This window comes from Rhynchophorus ferrugineus, unplaced genomic scaffold (genome assembly GCF_030347505.1).
Source record: "Rhynchophorus ferrugineus isolate W39M unplaced genomic scaffold, kcgeb_rfMv2 rfM7, whole genome shotgun sequence".
Classification (NCBI taxonomy): domain Eukaryota; kingdom Metazoa; phylum Arthropoda; class Insecta; order Coleoptera; family Curculionidae; genus Rhynchophorus; species Rhynchophorus ferrugineus.
This window is the reverse complement of record NW_027472586.1, coordinates 1,568,540-1,587,737: the sequence shown is the minus strand read 5'-3', so window position 1 is coordinate 1,587,737 and position 19,198 is coordinate 1,568,540. Positions and strand designations below refer to the sequence as shown.

General features: G+C 34.7%; 1 protein-coding gene across 4 annotated transcripts in view; it reads right to left on the bottom strand.

Annotated features, from left to right (window-relative positions):
• Grip (Glutamate receptor interacting protein) overlaps positions 1 to 19,198 on the bottom strand; it is a 347,975-nt gene that overhangs the window by 195,737 nt on the left and 133,040 nt on the right. For 2 of the 4 annotated variants that reach the window (XM_076410452.1, XM_076410453.1), the window contains exon 4: positions 10,977 to 11,120. In XM_076410452.1, the coding sequence (XP_076266567.1) occupies positions 10,977 to 11,120 (144 nt within the window). Of the gene's footprint in view, positions 1 to 10,976; positions 11,121 to 12,924; positions 13,063 to 19,198 lie in introns of those variants that run through there. The other 2 variants (XM_076410459.1, XM_076410457.1) reach the window with 2 other exon arrangements.

Below are 19,198 nucleotides of genomic sequence, written 5' to 3'. Positions count from 1 at the left end.
TTGCATCCGAGAGACGTTCGGCCTTATGCGTGAAATACTATTTAAATGGCAAAATCGGAAAGGTTTTTGGCATCGTGTTGTTGACTGGTGGTGAAGAGTGGATCTATTGCGTTAATCCAATCGCAAAAAAAATCATGGGGACCACCTGGTCATGTATCAACATGAACAGAAAAGCCAAATATCCAAGTCTTTAAGTTAACGATTTGTATTTGGTGGGATCGGCTTGATATGGTACAGTAGGAGCTTCTAAAACCTATAGTTCGTGCGTTTGATAAGAGCATTGTGTGAAAAACGGATGTAAAACGAGTAAAGACACAACAGTGTTACTTATCAGCATGACAACGTTCGACTACATGTTTTAAAACCGCTGAAAACATACTTGAAGACATTGAAATGGTCCTCGAACTCAAACACTAATTGAAACTCAAAAGATACATCGTCCTGTCGATATGGAATCTAGAAATTGTCTGAAAGAAGATAAAAACTAGCGACGATTGACGGACAATGCTTTGAATATAAGAAAAACCGTTTAAAACTAATCTATGTGCCTAATAATGTAGTTCTAGACCAATCGTTCTTCAAGATTTATTGCTGGTCCATAATTATGATCTACGGTGATAGTTTAAAGTTAAAAAGTCCGAAGAGGAACGAGCCAGATCTGCAGAACTTTCGAACTCGTCCATCGGCTCTATTTAAACGACTCCGCCGTCTGACTGAAATCGATCCTCCGCCGAAATGCAACTTCAAAACTGTCAATTCCGCTCTCGATTACGTGCTCGCTGGGCATGGAACGGCCTCAACGAGCCGCCTCCTGGACGGATCCCGCCGGTCACGCTCCCGCCGCCGACTTTTCCTCCGGCTCTGCGTAATTTTATTTCGACGCAGTTCACTCAACTTTCGACGGATGACTTGCGACGCGTTGCGCTTTCGCTGGTTCCTGATAATTCTTTATTTATTATATTTATTCTTTATAATTTGAAATTTGTATTTGAAGGACGTGACGTTCATGCATTCTGTAATTAGAATTTCAAAATATTTATGGCTTCAAAATCCATATAAAGTGGTGGATATCAAGCGGATATGTTCAGCTTTTCCGGATGCATGCATCATCACCTAACATATCAAATGAAAAGCCGCCGGCTTACCATAGTAAAACACATTTATTTGGCAAAATTCGTTTTTTCTATTCAACATAATTCCCTTCAAGATATATATATATATATATATATATATATATATATATATATATATATATATATATATATATTTTTTTTTTTTTTTTTTGTTTTTTCTGATTATAGCGACCCTTCAACTTTTCAATATCATTTTTGTAGTACGATTAGTCCTTTGTTTCAAAATAGGCCTCAGTTTAGGTGATCACCTCTTCATTTGACGAAAATTTCTTCCCAGCGAGCATTCTTCTGAGATCTGAGAATACTGTGAATCAGGAGGCAATTCGAAGCCCAATTCATGGATTTTTACCATCGTTTTCACTGACTTGTCACACGGTGCATTGTCTTAGTGAAGCAGCACTTTCCTTTTTTTCAAATGCGGCCATTTCTCTGCGGGTTCGTCCTTCAAACGGTTCAATAATGATTTGTAATACCCGCTGTTGTTGGTTCTTCCTTTTTGAAGTTAGTCAATGAAAATTATTCCATGTGCATCTCAAAATACAAACGCCATAACCTTGCCAGCCGACTGTCGGACATTTTCGACTGGGTTCACCGTGTGCGGTCCACTGGGATGACTGTCGATTGGACCTCGGAGTGAAATGATGGAGCTATGTTTTATCCATTGTCACATATCGATGCAAAAACTTGCGTTTATTAAGAAGATTATTAAGGTTATCATCTTCATCACACAAAGCATCAATAAATCTGCCAACCCACCTGGAGCAAATACAAATATGGTTGAAGACATAGCGCATTAAAGCCAATGAAACAAAATCCACCCATGTATCGTTTACCCTGTGTAGAAGAACATGTCCACCAGTGAATATCAATCATCGTCAACTCCCCCCAGCAGAGCATGTTAAATATCTTGGTATGCAGTTAGATCGACGCCTAACCTGGAAGAAGCAGATACTCTCTAAACGAAAACAACTTAGATATCATTAGATAACAAGGTATTGCTGTATGAATCTATACTCAAGAGTATATGGTCATATGGAATTCAGCTATGGCGTATCGCTAGCAAATCTAATATATCCATCATTCAACGGTTCCAAAATAAGGTGGTGCGTACCATTGTTGTAAATAATAATTCCAAATAAGGTGTTGCATGCTCCGTACTGCATTTTGAATAAAGTGATACAACGCCATATTCCTCTTGAACCTATAACGAATGTAATTCAACGTGTTTGTGTGAAGTACTTCGAGAAAGTGTCAGTGCATCCCAACATACTCGCTAACTAGCTAAATATGCGACGTGATAGTGAAGTGCGTAGACTAAAACATTTAACATCACATGATCTGATTACTGGACATATATAGGCTCTAGAATAAGACTAATTAATTAAGATAATATTTTATACAGGAGATTGCTTAATGAAGTGATTTTCTACATGCCACGTATACATAATATAGACATAAGAAATAATTTTTGCCTATAGGGTAGATTGTGGAATCACAAAGAGTAAAAAAAACAAAAGTAATTTTTATTTTAATTAAAGCACTTGACAGCATTGGGCTATGGAATATTGCCGCATCCAGTATATACTACCGGTTTAGTTTGTGTATATGTTAGAAGTAATGCCTGCGTGTTAAGATATTTGGGTCGATTGAGTCTAACCACTGAGGCAAACGTCAATTTATTTAGCAATTTTTTTATCGTTTAAATTTGTATTTATTTAGTTAACCAACGGAAATAGATACGTGGATAATTTTACTAACATTTTTTTGAATATAAATAGCAACATATAAATGTTATTCGGTAAAATATAGAACATATATGGAAACCCTGCATAACGCAACAGTTTGCAGCGAATTATCCGTAAAAAGAATGCCCCCGTCAAAAAAAAATCAGCGGTAAAACGTCAAAAATGCATGCACTCTAGCGCATTTCCCATGAAAATCAGATCTGGATGGCCAAAAAGCGTCGAGGACGCAACAAAAGTGGTCCGTATCGGCAATTAACTTTAATCGGTATATATGCTCCAGCGAGCGATTTTCCTGTCCGTAAAATTCGTCAAAATTCGCAAAACAAATTTTAAAAATATCCAAACCGTTAATATCGTCCTATCGCCATTTAGAGAGAGCTTTTATTCCATCACTACCGTCCAATTAACCAATTTTGTTGCACGAATACGAAGTCATTTCGATCGATACCTAGTAACGTTCAGAATATCACGAAATTTATGGGTTTAACTCATCTTTGGCGGCTTTCGGTTATTCAATCTAAGAGAAAAAAAAACAATAGCGTCGGTAGTCCGTCTCACTTGAGGAAAATACAATGAGGTATGCCACAGACTATGTGGGGATAGTGTATTGGGATTTTGGGTTTAGGGAGGTATTAAGCTAAATTGTGTGTATATAGTAGAATATAAAATGGGTGAAGTAGATAAGTTAAATAAGTTTTTGTTTATTTTTATTCAGTTATTACAACGATTATTATGTATATATCTTATTTTGAAACGTTTTTGTTGTGTTAAAAATCTAAGTGTGATTATTTTTTAGTTTTTAGTGAGTTCCTTATTTATTCTTTAAAATCGGTTTAAAATTTTTGCTAAAAATATTTTATTTTTCTCTTTTTAGTGTTAGACATTAACTCAATAAATTTCTTAGTTATTTCATAAAGCATTACAATGGGTAGGCCCAATAAAGGTGTAGTCCGTATAATGAAAAATAGGAATAAAGAAACTGTTTGAAAATAAGGAACGCTTCAAGCACCGGGGTTCGCCATCTATTCTAGATGATTTGACAAATAGTCTAACCAAACTAAAACAACAAAAAGTTGTTGACCCTGTCGGGAATCCAACCCGTGACTTCCTCGTAACAGTTGAACGTTCTAACCATTACATCATTGAAGCAGTTGCCTAGAGTATTTCCCATATGATATGGTTAGTGCCTAAAAAGCAAACTTAATGGGTTTTACACTGAACTATTTTCGATTTTCCGTCGCATCAGATTATTTTAGATTAAAAAATGTGTGAATACTTTGTACATGTCTTTGAAATTTGAGGTTTTCCCTCGATTTCCCGCCCTTTCCCCGCAACAGATCCTGACTTGGTTTCAATTGGACCACCTCGAAAGTGTACTCTCGCGAATAAAAAAAGGGTTTTGAAAAAAATTAGTTGCCTATGAAGTTAAATCGCTAATTAGTTTGTGGCTAAGATTTATTTTTATAATTCAAACTAACAACTACGTTTTATGCAATGAAATAAACATAATATCGTTGGTATAACTAGGAAACTCGATAATTTCCTTTTTTTCTTTTTCGGAAAAGTACAGAGTACATTCGTACATCATCCAGTAATAGTGTTAATTACAATTTAAATACTGCACGCCCCATTATATCCGCAACTACTGCTGGGAACTTCATCCAGAGCGCCGCTGGATGGAACGGAATAACGTTTCAACCCTTTTACGCGTCCGATATAACAGCAACAAAACGAAGAAAAAGCAACACTCGCCGCTTTCCGTAAGGAAACGTATCCCGAGCTTTCGCGAGCCCTGGAAGCTCTATAATAGCAAAAATATACTCCCAAGGAAAACATCCGTCGTACTCTCCTTTCACGTTATACTTAAAGGGGTGAATGGTGAGTTTTTGCCCGGTTTCATAACATCTATATATATATAGTTTATTTAAAATAAGAGTGAACTCATTTCATCAAAATGTTTAATGCATTGCCTGCGCAACTGGTAAATTCGATTTAGTATCATATATAATTTCCTTCACATGTTATTCTAGTTAAAAAAAAAATAGAATGCTGTTTGACAAGTTCGAACATATAACCGAATCAGCCTTTGCAAGTCGTCCGGTTGTCAAACGTCTGCAAAATTCTTCAAAATATCAGTTATAATAACTGCAAGTTACAAGCCGCTAGAGAGTTTTTAACGTGTTGCTGCTGTACTGAATGTTAGTATGGGCACAGTCACTAAAATAACAGGTCAATTGAAAAGTCCCCGGCCTACCATAGTAACACACATATTTTTGATAAAATTAGTTTTTTTATTGAACATAATTCCCTTCAAGGGTGATACATTGATTATAGTGACCCTCCAACTTTTCCATACCATTTTTGTAGTACGATTTGTCCTTTGCTTCAAAATAGGCCATAGTTTCGGCGATCACCTCTTGATTCGACGAAAATTTCTTTAGAGCGAGCATTCTTTTGAGATTTGAGAATAGGAAATAATCGCTGGGGGCCGGATCTGGAGAATACGATAGATGAAGAAGCAATTCGAAGCCCAATTCACGGATTTTTAACATGGTGCATTCTCTTCAAATGCTGTCGCTGTTGATAGTCGTTCCGTTTCCAAAGTAGTCAATAAGAGTTGTTCCATACACATCCCAAAATACAGACGCCATAACTTTGCCAGCCGGCTGTTGCGTTTTCCCACAATTTGGAGCGGGTTCATCGTGTGCAGTCCACTCGGATGACTGTCGATTGGACTTCGGAGTGAAACGATAGAGCTATGTTTCGTCCCTGGTTACATCGACACAAAAACTCTGGTTTATTACGTTTATTACGAATCATCAACTCATCGTTGTTTTTGGTCAAAAGTGAGCTCGCGCGGCACACACTTTGCACAGAGCTTTCTCATACCCAAACATTCGTGAATGATATGATGTACACATTCAGTTGATATCTTTAGAGTGTCTGCTATTTCGTACAATTTCAATTTACGGCCAGTCAAAATCATTTTGTCGATTTTTTAAATGTTTTCGTCGGTAACAACCTCCTTTGGGCGTCCACTGCGTTCACCGCCTTCGGTGCTCATTTCACCACGTCCAAAATTAGCACACCAATCCTGGGTGGTTGATTTTCCTGGGGCAGTGTCCGGAAACTCGGTATCAAGCCAAGTTTTTGCTTCAACTGTATTTTTACCCATCAAAAAGCAATATTTTATCAACACACGATATTCCTTTTTATCCATTTTTTCACAATAAAAGTTGCTTCACTCAAAATGTCATAATTCACAAACTGATGATCCGACAGCTGTCAAATTTATACACTTATCTTTTAAGGGTTAGCGCTAACTAAAAATATATGGATTTAATTCGAGTAGCGCCATCTATGTTTCAGACCGGGAAACTTTTTATTGACCTGTTATCTCAAGAAAACGAACAAAATAATCTTGGATTTACCGAAACCGACACTGTCCTCATATGAAGCGGGTCACGAATCAAGATCAGTTTGATATTAGCTCTATCACATATCTAATATATGAAATATATTGACACAGGGATTAGTTTCTTCATTATAAATATGATTTCACACAATTATTTCAGAGGAAACGGCTGGTATTGAAATTATCCATAGAAAGCTTAGGGGTGTGCAGCTTTTTGAGGGATACAGAACATTTCTTCATACACTGTTGGGTAATACACTATTTAAATGGAGTAAATATATACCCATGAAGAAGTCTAATGAAACTTCTACACATTGCTCTTGAGCGTTTGGTTAAAGTGTGTGAGATGGGAAATAATACTAACTGTTTTGCAGATAATGTTGTGCATTTGCTTTTGTGAGAATGCAGCGATTAAGTCTAGTTTCCTTAAGAAAGGTGTATACAGGCAGTAACAGAACAAAGTAAGGAGAAATACAGAGCTATCAAAGTGACTTGGCAAAGAAACACTGCACTGAAAGGAACAAGGACCAAACTTAAAAGGTAAATATGCTCTCTAATGAAAGTAAAATATATTGCTTGGATATGCAATTGTTAATTAGGTGGATTAGGCCACCAAGGGATACCGCTACATAAAAAAACGCGCCTAAAACTCCAATTCATAAGTGGTAATTCACAACTTTAACCTACAATCTATTATAACTGTATAGTTAATTGTAGTTTTAAGTCCTTCCATCCTATTGAACGGACTAAAACGCATTTATGCTTCTAATTCTAAAAATAAGAGACTGTCAAACGTTTTTGTATATTTTAAGACAAAACTACAACTCTATACAATAATTTTAAAGCGAATTATTCCCCAAACCTCCTCACCAACCCCCTTCTGTCGCCATCCACACATAACTCGTTAAAACCCACAGTTCCATTTATAATTTCCCCATTTTTTACATAGCGTAATTAGCTTAATTTAATTGGGACACTCGGAATAATAAAACCGGGCTTTTCTTTTATTTATCGGGAAAACAACAGGAAAAAAATACCGGCCGCCTCCCAGACGGGATCTCCCTTTCCTCGCCGTCTCTCCCCACGGCCCGAGAATAAAATGAAAAATACCTGCCGGGGTTGGTAAAAAATTACTTTTTATGTAAGGAATTACATCGGCTTTTAGCGTGACGTAATGCCCGTCAATATGGTGCCGCTTGAATTTGAAACGGGGGGCCTTTGTCACGGGATACATCCGTAATATTTCTGGCGGCGCCCGTTTTTTTTTCCTCGCGTTTGTCTAACCGTGAAGCGCTATATTCTGAATGGATTCGTCCGAATGGAATTTATTTAAAATATGTTATAATGCGGGAATGATACGAAACCTCCCACGTGCGATATAAAGACTGTTTTTTTCATATTTATCCATGTAAATTGATTATCAAACATTTCGAATACTAAGTAGTTTTTATCTTGATCGATGACCTTTTGCCACTTTGCTTTAAATGATTTTGTAATCCCTGTAATTTTCATTAACCTGTAGTCACTTGAACAGAACTCAGAGTAAAATAATTAAAAATGTACAAAAACCATATGAAAAAATGGTTAACATTTTTTATAACATATAATTCTTACAATATATGTAATTTAATCTGCGTTAAATCTGTCTAAAACATATATTTGTTAGAACGTGTGGTACAAACAGAAATGTAACCATTTTTAAAAATACACTTTTCATTGCATAATTAAAGAAAATAAAGGTTGTGTAGAAATTTCTATACAATCATTCAATCCGGGGTAATTTTTTTTATAACCTCTGTTATTTTCACTAATCTGCGGTAATTTGAGCAGAAATTATAAAAAATAAATTGAAAATACACTAATACATATCTCGAAAAAGGGGTTAAATTTTGTTACTTTTAGGACAAAGATAAAATTCTCTTTGCGGGTGTGCAACAAAACCAAACATCCATGTTAAATGTCTCTAAAATGTATAATTTTTAAGATATGTGACTCGAACAAAAACTTCCGGAAAGATGGACAAAATGCCTAACTATCGAGGGCAATACCTAGAAAAACTATATATATATATACATATATATATATATATATATATATATATATATATATATATATATATATATATATATATATATCTATATATATATATATCGACGAAAACCGAACGGACAGAACGCTAAACACCCATGACTGGATTTCCGGAAACAACGACGGTATGCGTCAAGGCAAACTGTGATTAACACCCACGAAACATCCGAACATCGAGCCGATCCGTACGGAACTAAATGGTTTACAGCCCAGTGGAAAAGCTTTTGGTTGTTCCGTCGGGCCGTATTAGGCTAAAAGTGAATCGCGGTGCAAAATCGCCCATTTTCTATCGCCCGGTGAAAGGGGGAATTACCTCGTCGGCTTCTTATGAGAAATCGCTGCGTTCGCTCTAGAACGAACGAGGAGGAAAAAAGCGACATTCGCCGTGTGGTACGTGAAAAATCACTTTCGCACGAGGATAATCTATATTAGCGTTTATGCTGACGTATTACACGGTCGTTTCATACATTATGAATTTCAATAATGCCTTTGTTAGGTTCTATTCACCTATTTTTTGTTCGTTGGTCACGATCCATTGTAATATCTGCTTTTCCATCAACATCTTTTGGTCACATATCGGGTGTGTCGGTAATTGATTTCATTGGCCATTAATCTAATATTAAAAACGCATTATTTTTTCTGTCTCATCAAAAGAAAAAAGCTGCAGAGGGTCATTATTTGCTAGTAGAAACGTATGATGCACATGTTCCATCGATATAAACATGTGAAACGTGGTTTTGAGAATTCATATTTGGTTCAAGAGGTTGGTGTTCGAGTCAAAGAACGTCTTGGTAGGTCGAAAGCTTTTCAGGCGATGGAAGAGATACAAAAAATGGAAAATTTTAAAAACCATCTGCGTCAAATGTTCGGGGGAAGGCAACTTCTGCATAGAATAATAACGGTTGATGATAAATGGAGTTATTACAAAAAATCCAAGATAAGAAATCATGATTATTACCTGACGAAACCGACCCATGCACTGCAAGACCAAATCGCTCTGATCACATGGCCAAGCCCTGTATCTGGTAAGACCAGGTTGATCGCTACCGACAACAAATAATCAATTTGAACGGTGAATAGGTCGAAAGACCTCCGCAGTCTGCTGAAACTAGTCGAAAAAGTATACCCGCCATACTCTCCAGACTTGGCCTCGTCCGACTAACTTATTTTCGCATCGCTGAAGCAGCTTACATCACTTGCAGAGCAACACTTCACCAATTTCAAGAAGCCATAAAATGGCTCGATGAATGGTTTAACGTAAGAGAATCTGTTATTTTAAATAGTCAACAATATGAATACTTATATTCGAACAATCCACTGTATATAACGCAATTCCTTTAGTGAAAAACAAACGGAAAGGGAATACCGACATACATAGTAAGAATAGTTAGTTTTTTTGGAATTTCATAAGGGATCCATAGTAAAAATATTCCCCTTCCTATAGAACACATTCTTTCATAAAATAGTATACATATTCAATGTCTTTTTGAGACTGAAGCATGTTCTGCAATGCTATAAGGTGGCTCAAATAATTGTGCTTAAAAATCCTGGTAAACTGGCAGAATAAGTCAGATCTTAGAGGCCCCCTTCGCTGCTACCTGCGATATCAAAATTATTTAAGAAGCTGCTGTTAAAACGTATTAAATCATTTATAGAAATATCAGATGTCCGGTTTGGATCTGAAAATCACCATTGAACAATCGACTAGGTTCAAAAGGCATCTTGCTTTTGGCCGGATATGGCACTTGGAACTAATCTAAAAGGTAATCAAATTGCTATCGCAGAACAATTGTCATGTTCTGTAGTAAAATCTTTTCGAGAGTCTCGCGTGAAGTTCGCTTATGTGTCTGCTGATATCCTAACAACAAAACATTTACCACCCACACAGTTATTATGGTAAAAGATGTATCGTTGTCTAAGATTGTAGAAAAGTACAAGTGGCTATCCACAAAATCTACAAATGGACTAAAGACTGGAAAATACAGCTTAATAGCTTCAAATCTGGCCATGCCAATTTGGTGGATGCACGATTCCTCAATCAAAATCAGTTAAATACCTCGACATCCATCCAAATGCCTATCGTTACGTAACCAACGAAGAGATGCACGATGGCCTCGAAATCAAATGAAATAAGGTTACTAAATCAGACCAACAAGGAAGCAATACAACTGCTGGACAACACGTAGAAAATCAGAAGACTGAAGCGGACCAAACCACACGAACTTGTATAGTGTATAATTGTTACTCTTAACTATAGCTTAAGTAGTTTAGTTTTATTTTGTAAAATACATATTGATACATACTGCCTCGATTGATGCACTAATTAAGTTGCTAATACATTAATTAAGCGTATCTAATGTAAGATATAATTAATGAAAAAAAATCTTCATGAAAGAACCATTTCTTAGAAAAATCCTAGATAGCGATTAATTTAATTATTATTTATAGTTAATTGTCATTTCATTTGCTTCCATATTATCGTATTTTCATGGATAAGGCAGATAATAGATTAAATATTATATTTTTAGTTTATACCAGAATAAAATTGGTTATACGAAAAGAGAAAAAAATTATAACAATTGATGAAAAACCTACCTGATGCCAAGATGATCCCCAACGATTCCCCAGCGCGCTTCCTTATTTGAACTGTCGTGGTAAACAGGCCGTGACGTACATCCTGGCATGTACTGCAGGGCTTGCCCGAATCTTCCGAGAATGTTGGTGACATTGATTTTAATTCTGCAAATAAAAAACAAACGGTTCTTATTTTATTCTCGATTATGATACGTTCTTATGATTTAAATTGAAATCGATATATAACTTGGAACATAGTTTGGAGAGTTTTAATAAAACAAAAATGTCGAATAAAAGAATATTGTTACTACACAGTCCAATTTTGTTTCGGTTTTTAGGAACATCTAGTAAATCTAAGTTTGTTAAAGGAAACGAATGAGGTTGTCATCAACATATTTTTCATTTAATTTTTTATTGATTTTGTTTTATTATATTCTTTGTATAAATATAGCTTACCTATCCTAACTAGAAATATTTTTCGTTTAAAAAATATTGTAATTGCTTGATATTCATTATAATTTTTTTGTTTTATACACTTATATTTCCTTATTTTGTTTGAGTAAGTTCTATGGTTCTACACAATTGTCATTTGTAGATCTTTTTGGGATAGAGATTTTCTGTGGATTTTATCTTATTTTTTATATCTTATCTTATTTTATTTTATCAGAAACTAAATTCATTCCAGAATAATTAAAATATTTTAAACTCGAAATATTCTTTTTATATATAAGTATTAGTTGATTAGCCCTTATTTAGAACAGTAAATTTCAATTTTGAATAATTTCGGCATTAATTTGTTGTATCAAGTTAAAAGAGAGTCTGAGGATAAGTCATGGGTTGCATATAACAAATCAATTGAAATGTCCCCGGCTTGACACATAGATGGCGCAACTAGAATTAAATATATATGTTTTTAGTTAGCCCTAGCCCTCAAAAGGATCATTAGTTTGTTTATTATAGCATTTTGAGTGAAGCAAAATTTGTTATTGTGAAAAAATGGATAAAAAAGAATTTCGCGTGTTGATAAAATATTGCTTTTTGAAGGAAAAAATACAATTGAAGCAAAAACTTGGCTTGATGCCGAATTTCCGGACACTGCCCCAGGAAAATCAACCATCAAGGATTAGTATACTAAGTATAGACGTGGTGAAATGAGCACCGAAGACGGTGAACGCAGTGGACCCCCAAAAAAGTTTGTTACCGACGAAAACATTTAAAACATCCGCAAAATGATTTTGAACAATCATAAATTGAAATTGAATGAAATAGCAAACATTCTAAAGATATCAACTGAACGTGTACATCAAGCGAGCTCACTTTTGACCAAAAACAACGACAAGGTGATGATTCAGAGCAGTGTTTGAAGATGACCAAGCATAATATTGCATCGATATGTGACAATGGATGAAACATGGCTCTACCATTTCATTCCGAAGTCCAATCGACAGTCATCCGAGTGGACTGCAAACGATCAATCTGCTCCAAAGCGTGGGAAAATGCATCAGTCGGCTAGCAAGGTTATGGCGTCTGTATATTGGGATGCGCATGTCACTAAGACAATGCACCCTGTCACAAGTCAGTGAAAAAGATGCCAAAATTCATGAACTGGGCTTAGAATTTGCTTCCTCATCCACCAGCAATTATTTCCTGTTTTCCGCCGTTTACCTTTTTTCAAAAAATCAGTATTAAAAATTTGCGTAAATGAAAAAACCAGCTAAACGATGTACAATATTACGAAATTTATCAAGTTTGCGATGGTGTTTCTGGAAGATCAACAATTTGGACACAAATCTCAGTAAATAAATGAAGTCACAGTTGCTACTATAAAAAGAATAAACATTTAACTTTCAACAGAGTGTTAGTGTAATGTTTCAAGAAGCCATACATTTGTTTCTAAACACTAACAAAGGAAATACGTGAAAATTAACTCTTTCTAAAAAAATATTTCAAGAACGATGTACGATCTTACTAAATTAAGCAACTTCACGGCTCAATATCTGAAAGATCAACAATTCGAAGCCACCAATCCAGAAATTATCATCAATCCACCCGGGCTACGATAACATTTTCCGCCTTATTTCCGTGGGATCTCTTGGCCGTGAATCCCTCCGCGGGAAACTCTTTGATTGTCGAGTCTCCGGAACGTTTTAATCCGTCTATTTCTGCGTCGACTGTTTACAGCCCCATTTCGCGAAAGATTAAAGTCGAGCGCGTCGCGAATAAACAGAACGTTACGTTCCCGGTCCGAGGCGGCGATGAACTAATAAAAATAAACGAAAATGGTAAATTGCACGCGATGGTAGTTGACGGGAGCGCGACCGGCCTGCTCTCCCCCCCTTCCCGGACCCGCCTGCGATTCGTTGAGATGGCGGCGTTTGAGTTAACGGCTCCATAAAAGATTATTCGAGGATCTCTTTTTCGGCGTCTTAATGTCGCTACGCCTTCGGCCATATTCACGTCACTCGTTAAAACCGATCCGCTGAGTAATGGCGATTTGACTGAATGCTCCAGGACGTCCAAGAATCCCGCGATAGTTATTTGATCTTAATTGATTAAGCTACAGGAAATAATAAGATAGTCCTTCCAAAATGACGGTGATGGCGATTTGACTCAGCGTTCTATGACGTCCGAGAATCTCGCGATACGTATTTGATCTCAATTGATCAAATTACGGAAAGACAATAAGATGTAACGAGCTTCCAAGACAACGGTGAACTCGTCATCACAGAAAAAATAGAAGATCGACTATATAGGCGATCTTGCGGAAATCAAAGGTAGCGCTGCGCTCGCAACGTGTGAAGAATAAATTAGAATGAAAGCATTTCATTGTTTCCCTTTGGAGTCATTTTCCCTTAGGTTTGGAGTCATTTTGGAAGGCATGAAAAAAGAAGGAAAACTTCATTTTGCATTGTTCATAGTTTCTGTGATATATTAATTGTTACTATGTTATTAATTGTTAATTATTATTGTTGATAATTGTCAACATTTATTACCCCTCGAATAACCCCTTTAATAATAAGATAAAACTATGCAAATATGTTTTTGAGACATGTGACATAACCACTCAAGCTCTATAAAAGGTAGTATACCACGGTCAGAATCGGGATAATTTTTTTTATAATCTTTTTAACATTCATTTCCCTGTGATTACTTAAACTAAAAAAGCAGCAAAATGCTTTCGAATAGAGATAAAACCCTATATATATATATATATATATATATATATATATATATATATATATAGATATAGGGTTTTATATAAGTTTATATATATATATATATATATATATATATATATATATATATATATATATATATATATATATATATATATATATATATATATATATATATATATTGGAACGAAAAAACTAAGCGCTGTAAAGCAATTAGTAATATTAATCTCTGTATATATCATTAATTTGCAATCATTACTATAGCAATGACAAAATAACAAATTCACAATGAATTAATATCCATGCAATGGTTTACTTTTAATTTATGCCCTTTATATTTATTTTTTTTAATTTTGATGCACTTTTTTCTTCTATTAATTTTTTTTCTTTTCCACACTATTTAGCAGCCAGTCTTAGCTACCTAAAATAAGTATAGTATTTCTTAATGTTGATGAGTCGAATATTATCACAAATAAATAAACCTTTCATTTAAACTTAAATCTTCTATTCTCTTCTGAGAAGTGCTAACTATTCTGAAAGAAAATTCGTACTAAAATCCCAATGCACTCGCCAAATACTTAAATGTGCGCCATGATAGTGATCTTTATGTAGAGTGGAGAGTAGATTTTTCACTTTATTTCTACTTTATTTTATCCTTTTCTTTTTTAATTCGTTGAATATCGTTTTAAAATAATGAGAACCCAAACAATTCTACCACCATTGAATATCATACTCCCGATAGCCGTCCCTGCTCCTCCTCCATCATCATCAACGTGAGGAGGTTTTCCGGCTGAACAAGAACAGATTAATTTCCGAGGGATTTTTAAAAAGAAAAACGCTCCGAACCTCGACAATGTTTACCTTCCAAATTCGCCGTATAATTCTCGGCGTCGGTCTGCCCCCTAAATCATTTTACCGGTGGCAGTTGTGCCCAATACAATGCCACTTTACGAAAACCGAAAGCACGGAACTTGGTCCATATTTCAGATTTTAATAATACAAGCTGGCTGAGGACGGCTTATTGTTTGCTAACGACCAAACGAGCGGCCCGCCACGAGTGGAAGTCTGGAGGGTGGCGGGATGGTGGGAGGGAAGGTTGAGGGTGTTCGGGTTCGACCGCGAAAGAACAGAGAAAGGACCAGGAAGAGACAAAAAAGTCGGTGATTTTTACCAGAAATGGGCTCGGACGTACCAACGAGAACGTTCGTAAAAAAGGGGATGAAAGATTTGTTTTTTTTTGCTTTGTTGAAACTAGCGTTGGGAACTATCGACTGAAAAGAGTCGAAACAGTCGATAGTCAAAAGACTAGCGACTGAAAATAGTAATTACTATGTTCACTCAAATGCACGGTTCGACTATTTTGTTCAATTCGTGATGTCAGACGAAGATACGAACCTTTTCCTGTATAAATTGCGAGAGAGAAAAGAACGGAAATAATTGCTTGAAGCTTTAATATTATATGTGCTTATATTTTCCAATGGTAGTATAAGCGAGACGGATATGTACATATTCCTTCACATAGTAACTTTAAAAAAGAAAAGAAAAAAAATATTACTGAGTACTATTATCATGCAATTAATAATTTAATTTTAAACGAAGTAGAATTACTTTTAATTGGAATGTTCTGTGGATCCGTAAAAAGGAATTGAATTTTTTTGTGGAATGGAATAATACCCCACAAATGTTATATCGTATTTTAATATGTTAATTGCTATTTTCAAATATTATAGTATAATAATCATAGACAATACAATAGTAATTAAACAAAACCTAAAAACTAAAGATGTACAATAACAATAAATACTAAATAAAAATGAAACATAACCTGATCATAGAAAAAAAACTAATTCATGGCATAATTAAAAATTATGGCACAATAACTACCAGAGTAAGGATGAAGGATGAAGTAAATGCTTTATTTATTATTGACCGGAAATATTTTTAACAAAAATCGAGAGAGTAACATTCAAAATTATTTTACTATATATTACTCACAATTTTAATCTATTACATTAACAATATTAAAAAATATAGTTTTAAAGTGCTGCTATATTAATATATAATATATTGTTATTTAAAAGCAAACTACGAAAAAACCCATAATATAACTATATGTATTACATATAAACCTATGTAAGCATAAATGGTGTATATTTTTGTCAAGGTCGCGGCTAGGACGACAGAGCCAGAACGTTAAAACTCAGTCGAAAGAAACTAGTAGGACCAAAAATAGTAACTAAGTACGCCAATGAAACAGTCGATAGTAAATAGTAACAAAATCAGACGAACCGAAAATACTGACTGAAAACAAATAGTCGTTGGTAAGAAGTAATAAAATCAGTCGAACCAAAAATAGCGACTGAAACAGTCGATAGTAAAAAGTAGTCAATTACTAAATAGTCGATAGTCGGTCGATAGTTCCCAACACTAATTTTTATTTGTTTTGTGGGTTTTAGTGAAAATGTGTATTAACTTATAGTCGTTCAATTATTTATATTCACTTCTCATTCATTTACTTAGCCATTTTTTCTCGTTATTTTTATTATCTTTTTTAATAGTTGATTCATACCCCTTATATAGATCACGTTCAATCAAAACAAATTCAAAATATGTTATCGAAGTTAAAATAAATTAAAATGGGTAAATATCAACGCTAAATATAGCAATACTGCACCGTTTTGACGTCATAAATTGAGGTGACGTAGGTTTACTGCTAGTTTGGATAGTCTATATGCTATATCTATGCCTACAAATCGGACGAAACGTGACTGCTATTATATCTTCACGGTTGAATATAAAATAACGGCGACAAAACCCCATTCTGATCTTCTTAATACCGTAATGCTTCAGGTCCGCCGCGTCCATACAACGCGAGATAAAACAATAGCGCGGATAATTCGCAGATAGGCGATCTCTTGGCTTCGTAAATCTCCGAACGGCTTACCCGATAGTTAGGACACGATAAATAATTAAAATGGCTGCGGATCGAAGCCCGGGCAATAAAAATATGTACGCGCAAAGAAGATTTATCGGGCCTGGTCGGGAAATTTCTCCGGAAAGAATCGCCCCGGACCGGCAGAGACCGTGATTTATTTGTTTTCGTTGCGGCCGACTGGCAACGGCATCTCTTCAGGAGTTTAGAGTTCAACCGGGTCCAATTGGGCTGCTCGATGTCCGAATTATTTAGTGAAAGATGACCGGGACCGTTTAATTGGGTCTCGGTAATGAAGCCGAGGGTGTGTCTGTGCTTGTTCCGCCACTATTGGCGTTTGGTTTAAGAATAACAGAAAAGAACAACATGGAGAATATTCATTGATTGCAAAAATTACCGTTAAAATGACTAAAAACCCTTATTTGTAACAGTATGTCTTTTTCTTGAACAATTTCTCTGTATGCGACAGTATGTTATTATATGTGTTCAAGACTTTGTAGATTGCTTTCGAAGGATTTCTCTTCATGCTACATATCTTAAAAATTATAAATTCTAAAGAAATTTAACATAGATTTTCGTTTCTTTCACTCTAAATTATATATACTGTGAAAGTTTTATCTTCATAGGAAAAGTAATTTTTTTCCATTTATGTATTTTCTTCTGCCGTTTATGTTTAAGCAATCGCAAGCTAATGAAAATAACAGGAATAACAAATAATTTTACTCTGGATCGGGTGGTGGTACAATTATTTTCATTTACACAATGAAAAGTGTATTTTCAGGAAATTATTGAATAATGGTTTTTGCCGTATATCACATGGATTTTTTGCACACATGGACGTTTAACATGGATCTTTGTTTATTTTACCCCAAAATACATATGTTGTGTCAGTTTTATCTTTATCGGACTGGTAAAAAAAAGTGGCACTTTTTCCATGTATATAGTCGTGAAAATTTGCGATTTTGTGCCATTTTTAAAATTTTCGCTGCCATTTTCGTGTAAATGATCGCAAGATACTGAAAATACCAAGGATTGTAAAGAATTTTACGCTGAATCAGATGGTAGTATAATAATTTTTATACAACCTTTAGTTTTCAAGTTATATAATGAAAAACGTATTTTCGAAATACTATTGGGTTTCAGTTTACGTCACATATCTTAAAAAGCATGAATTCTAAGGCGATTTAACATGGATTTTCGTTTATTTCACCCCAAAATCCGTATATTTTGGGAATTTTATCTTAATCCAAGAGGTAAAAAAATGTGTCACTTTTTCCATGTATATAGTCGTGAAAATTTGCGATTTTTTACCATTCTTAAATTTGTTACTGCCATTTCTGTTCAAGTAATGAAACGATAATGAAAATAACAGCGATTATAAAGAATATTAATGTGAATCGAATGGTAGTACAAATATTTTCATATATCCTTTAGTTTTTCAGTTACATAGTAAAAAGTGTATTTTCAAAAAATTATTGAATTTCTGTTTTTTTGCCATATATCTTCAAAATTATACATTTTAGAGATATTTAACATAGATTTTCGTTTATTTCGCCCCAAGATACATATGTTGTGTCAGTTTTATACGAGAGGTAAAAAAATTTGACACTTTTTCCATGTATATAGTCGTGAAAATTTGCGATTTTTTACCATTCTTAAATTTGTTACTACCATTTCTGTCCAAGTAATGAAACGATAATGAAAGTAACAGCGATTATAAAGAATATTAATGTGAATCGAGTGGTGGTATAAATATTTTCATATATCCTTTAGTTTTTCAGTTACATAGTAAAAAGTGTATTTTCAAAAATTTATTGAATTTCTGTTTTTGCCATATATCTTCAAAATTATACATTTTAGAGATATTTAACATAGATTTTCGTTTATTTCGCCCCAAGATACATATGTTGTGTCAGTTTTATACGAGAGGTAAAAAAATTTGACACTTTTTCCATGTATATAGTCGTGAAAATTTGCGATTTTTTACCATTCTTAAATTTGTTACTACCATTTCTGTCCAAGTAATGAAACGATAATGAAAATAACAGCGATTATAAAGAATATTAATGTGAATCGAGTGGTGGTACAAATATTTTCATATATCCTTTAGTTTTTCAGTTACATAGTAAAAAGCG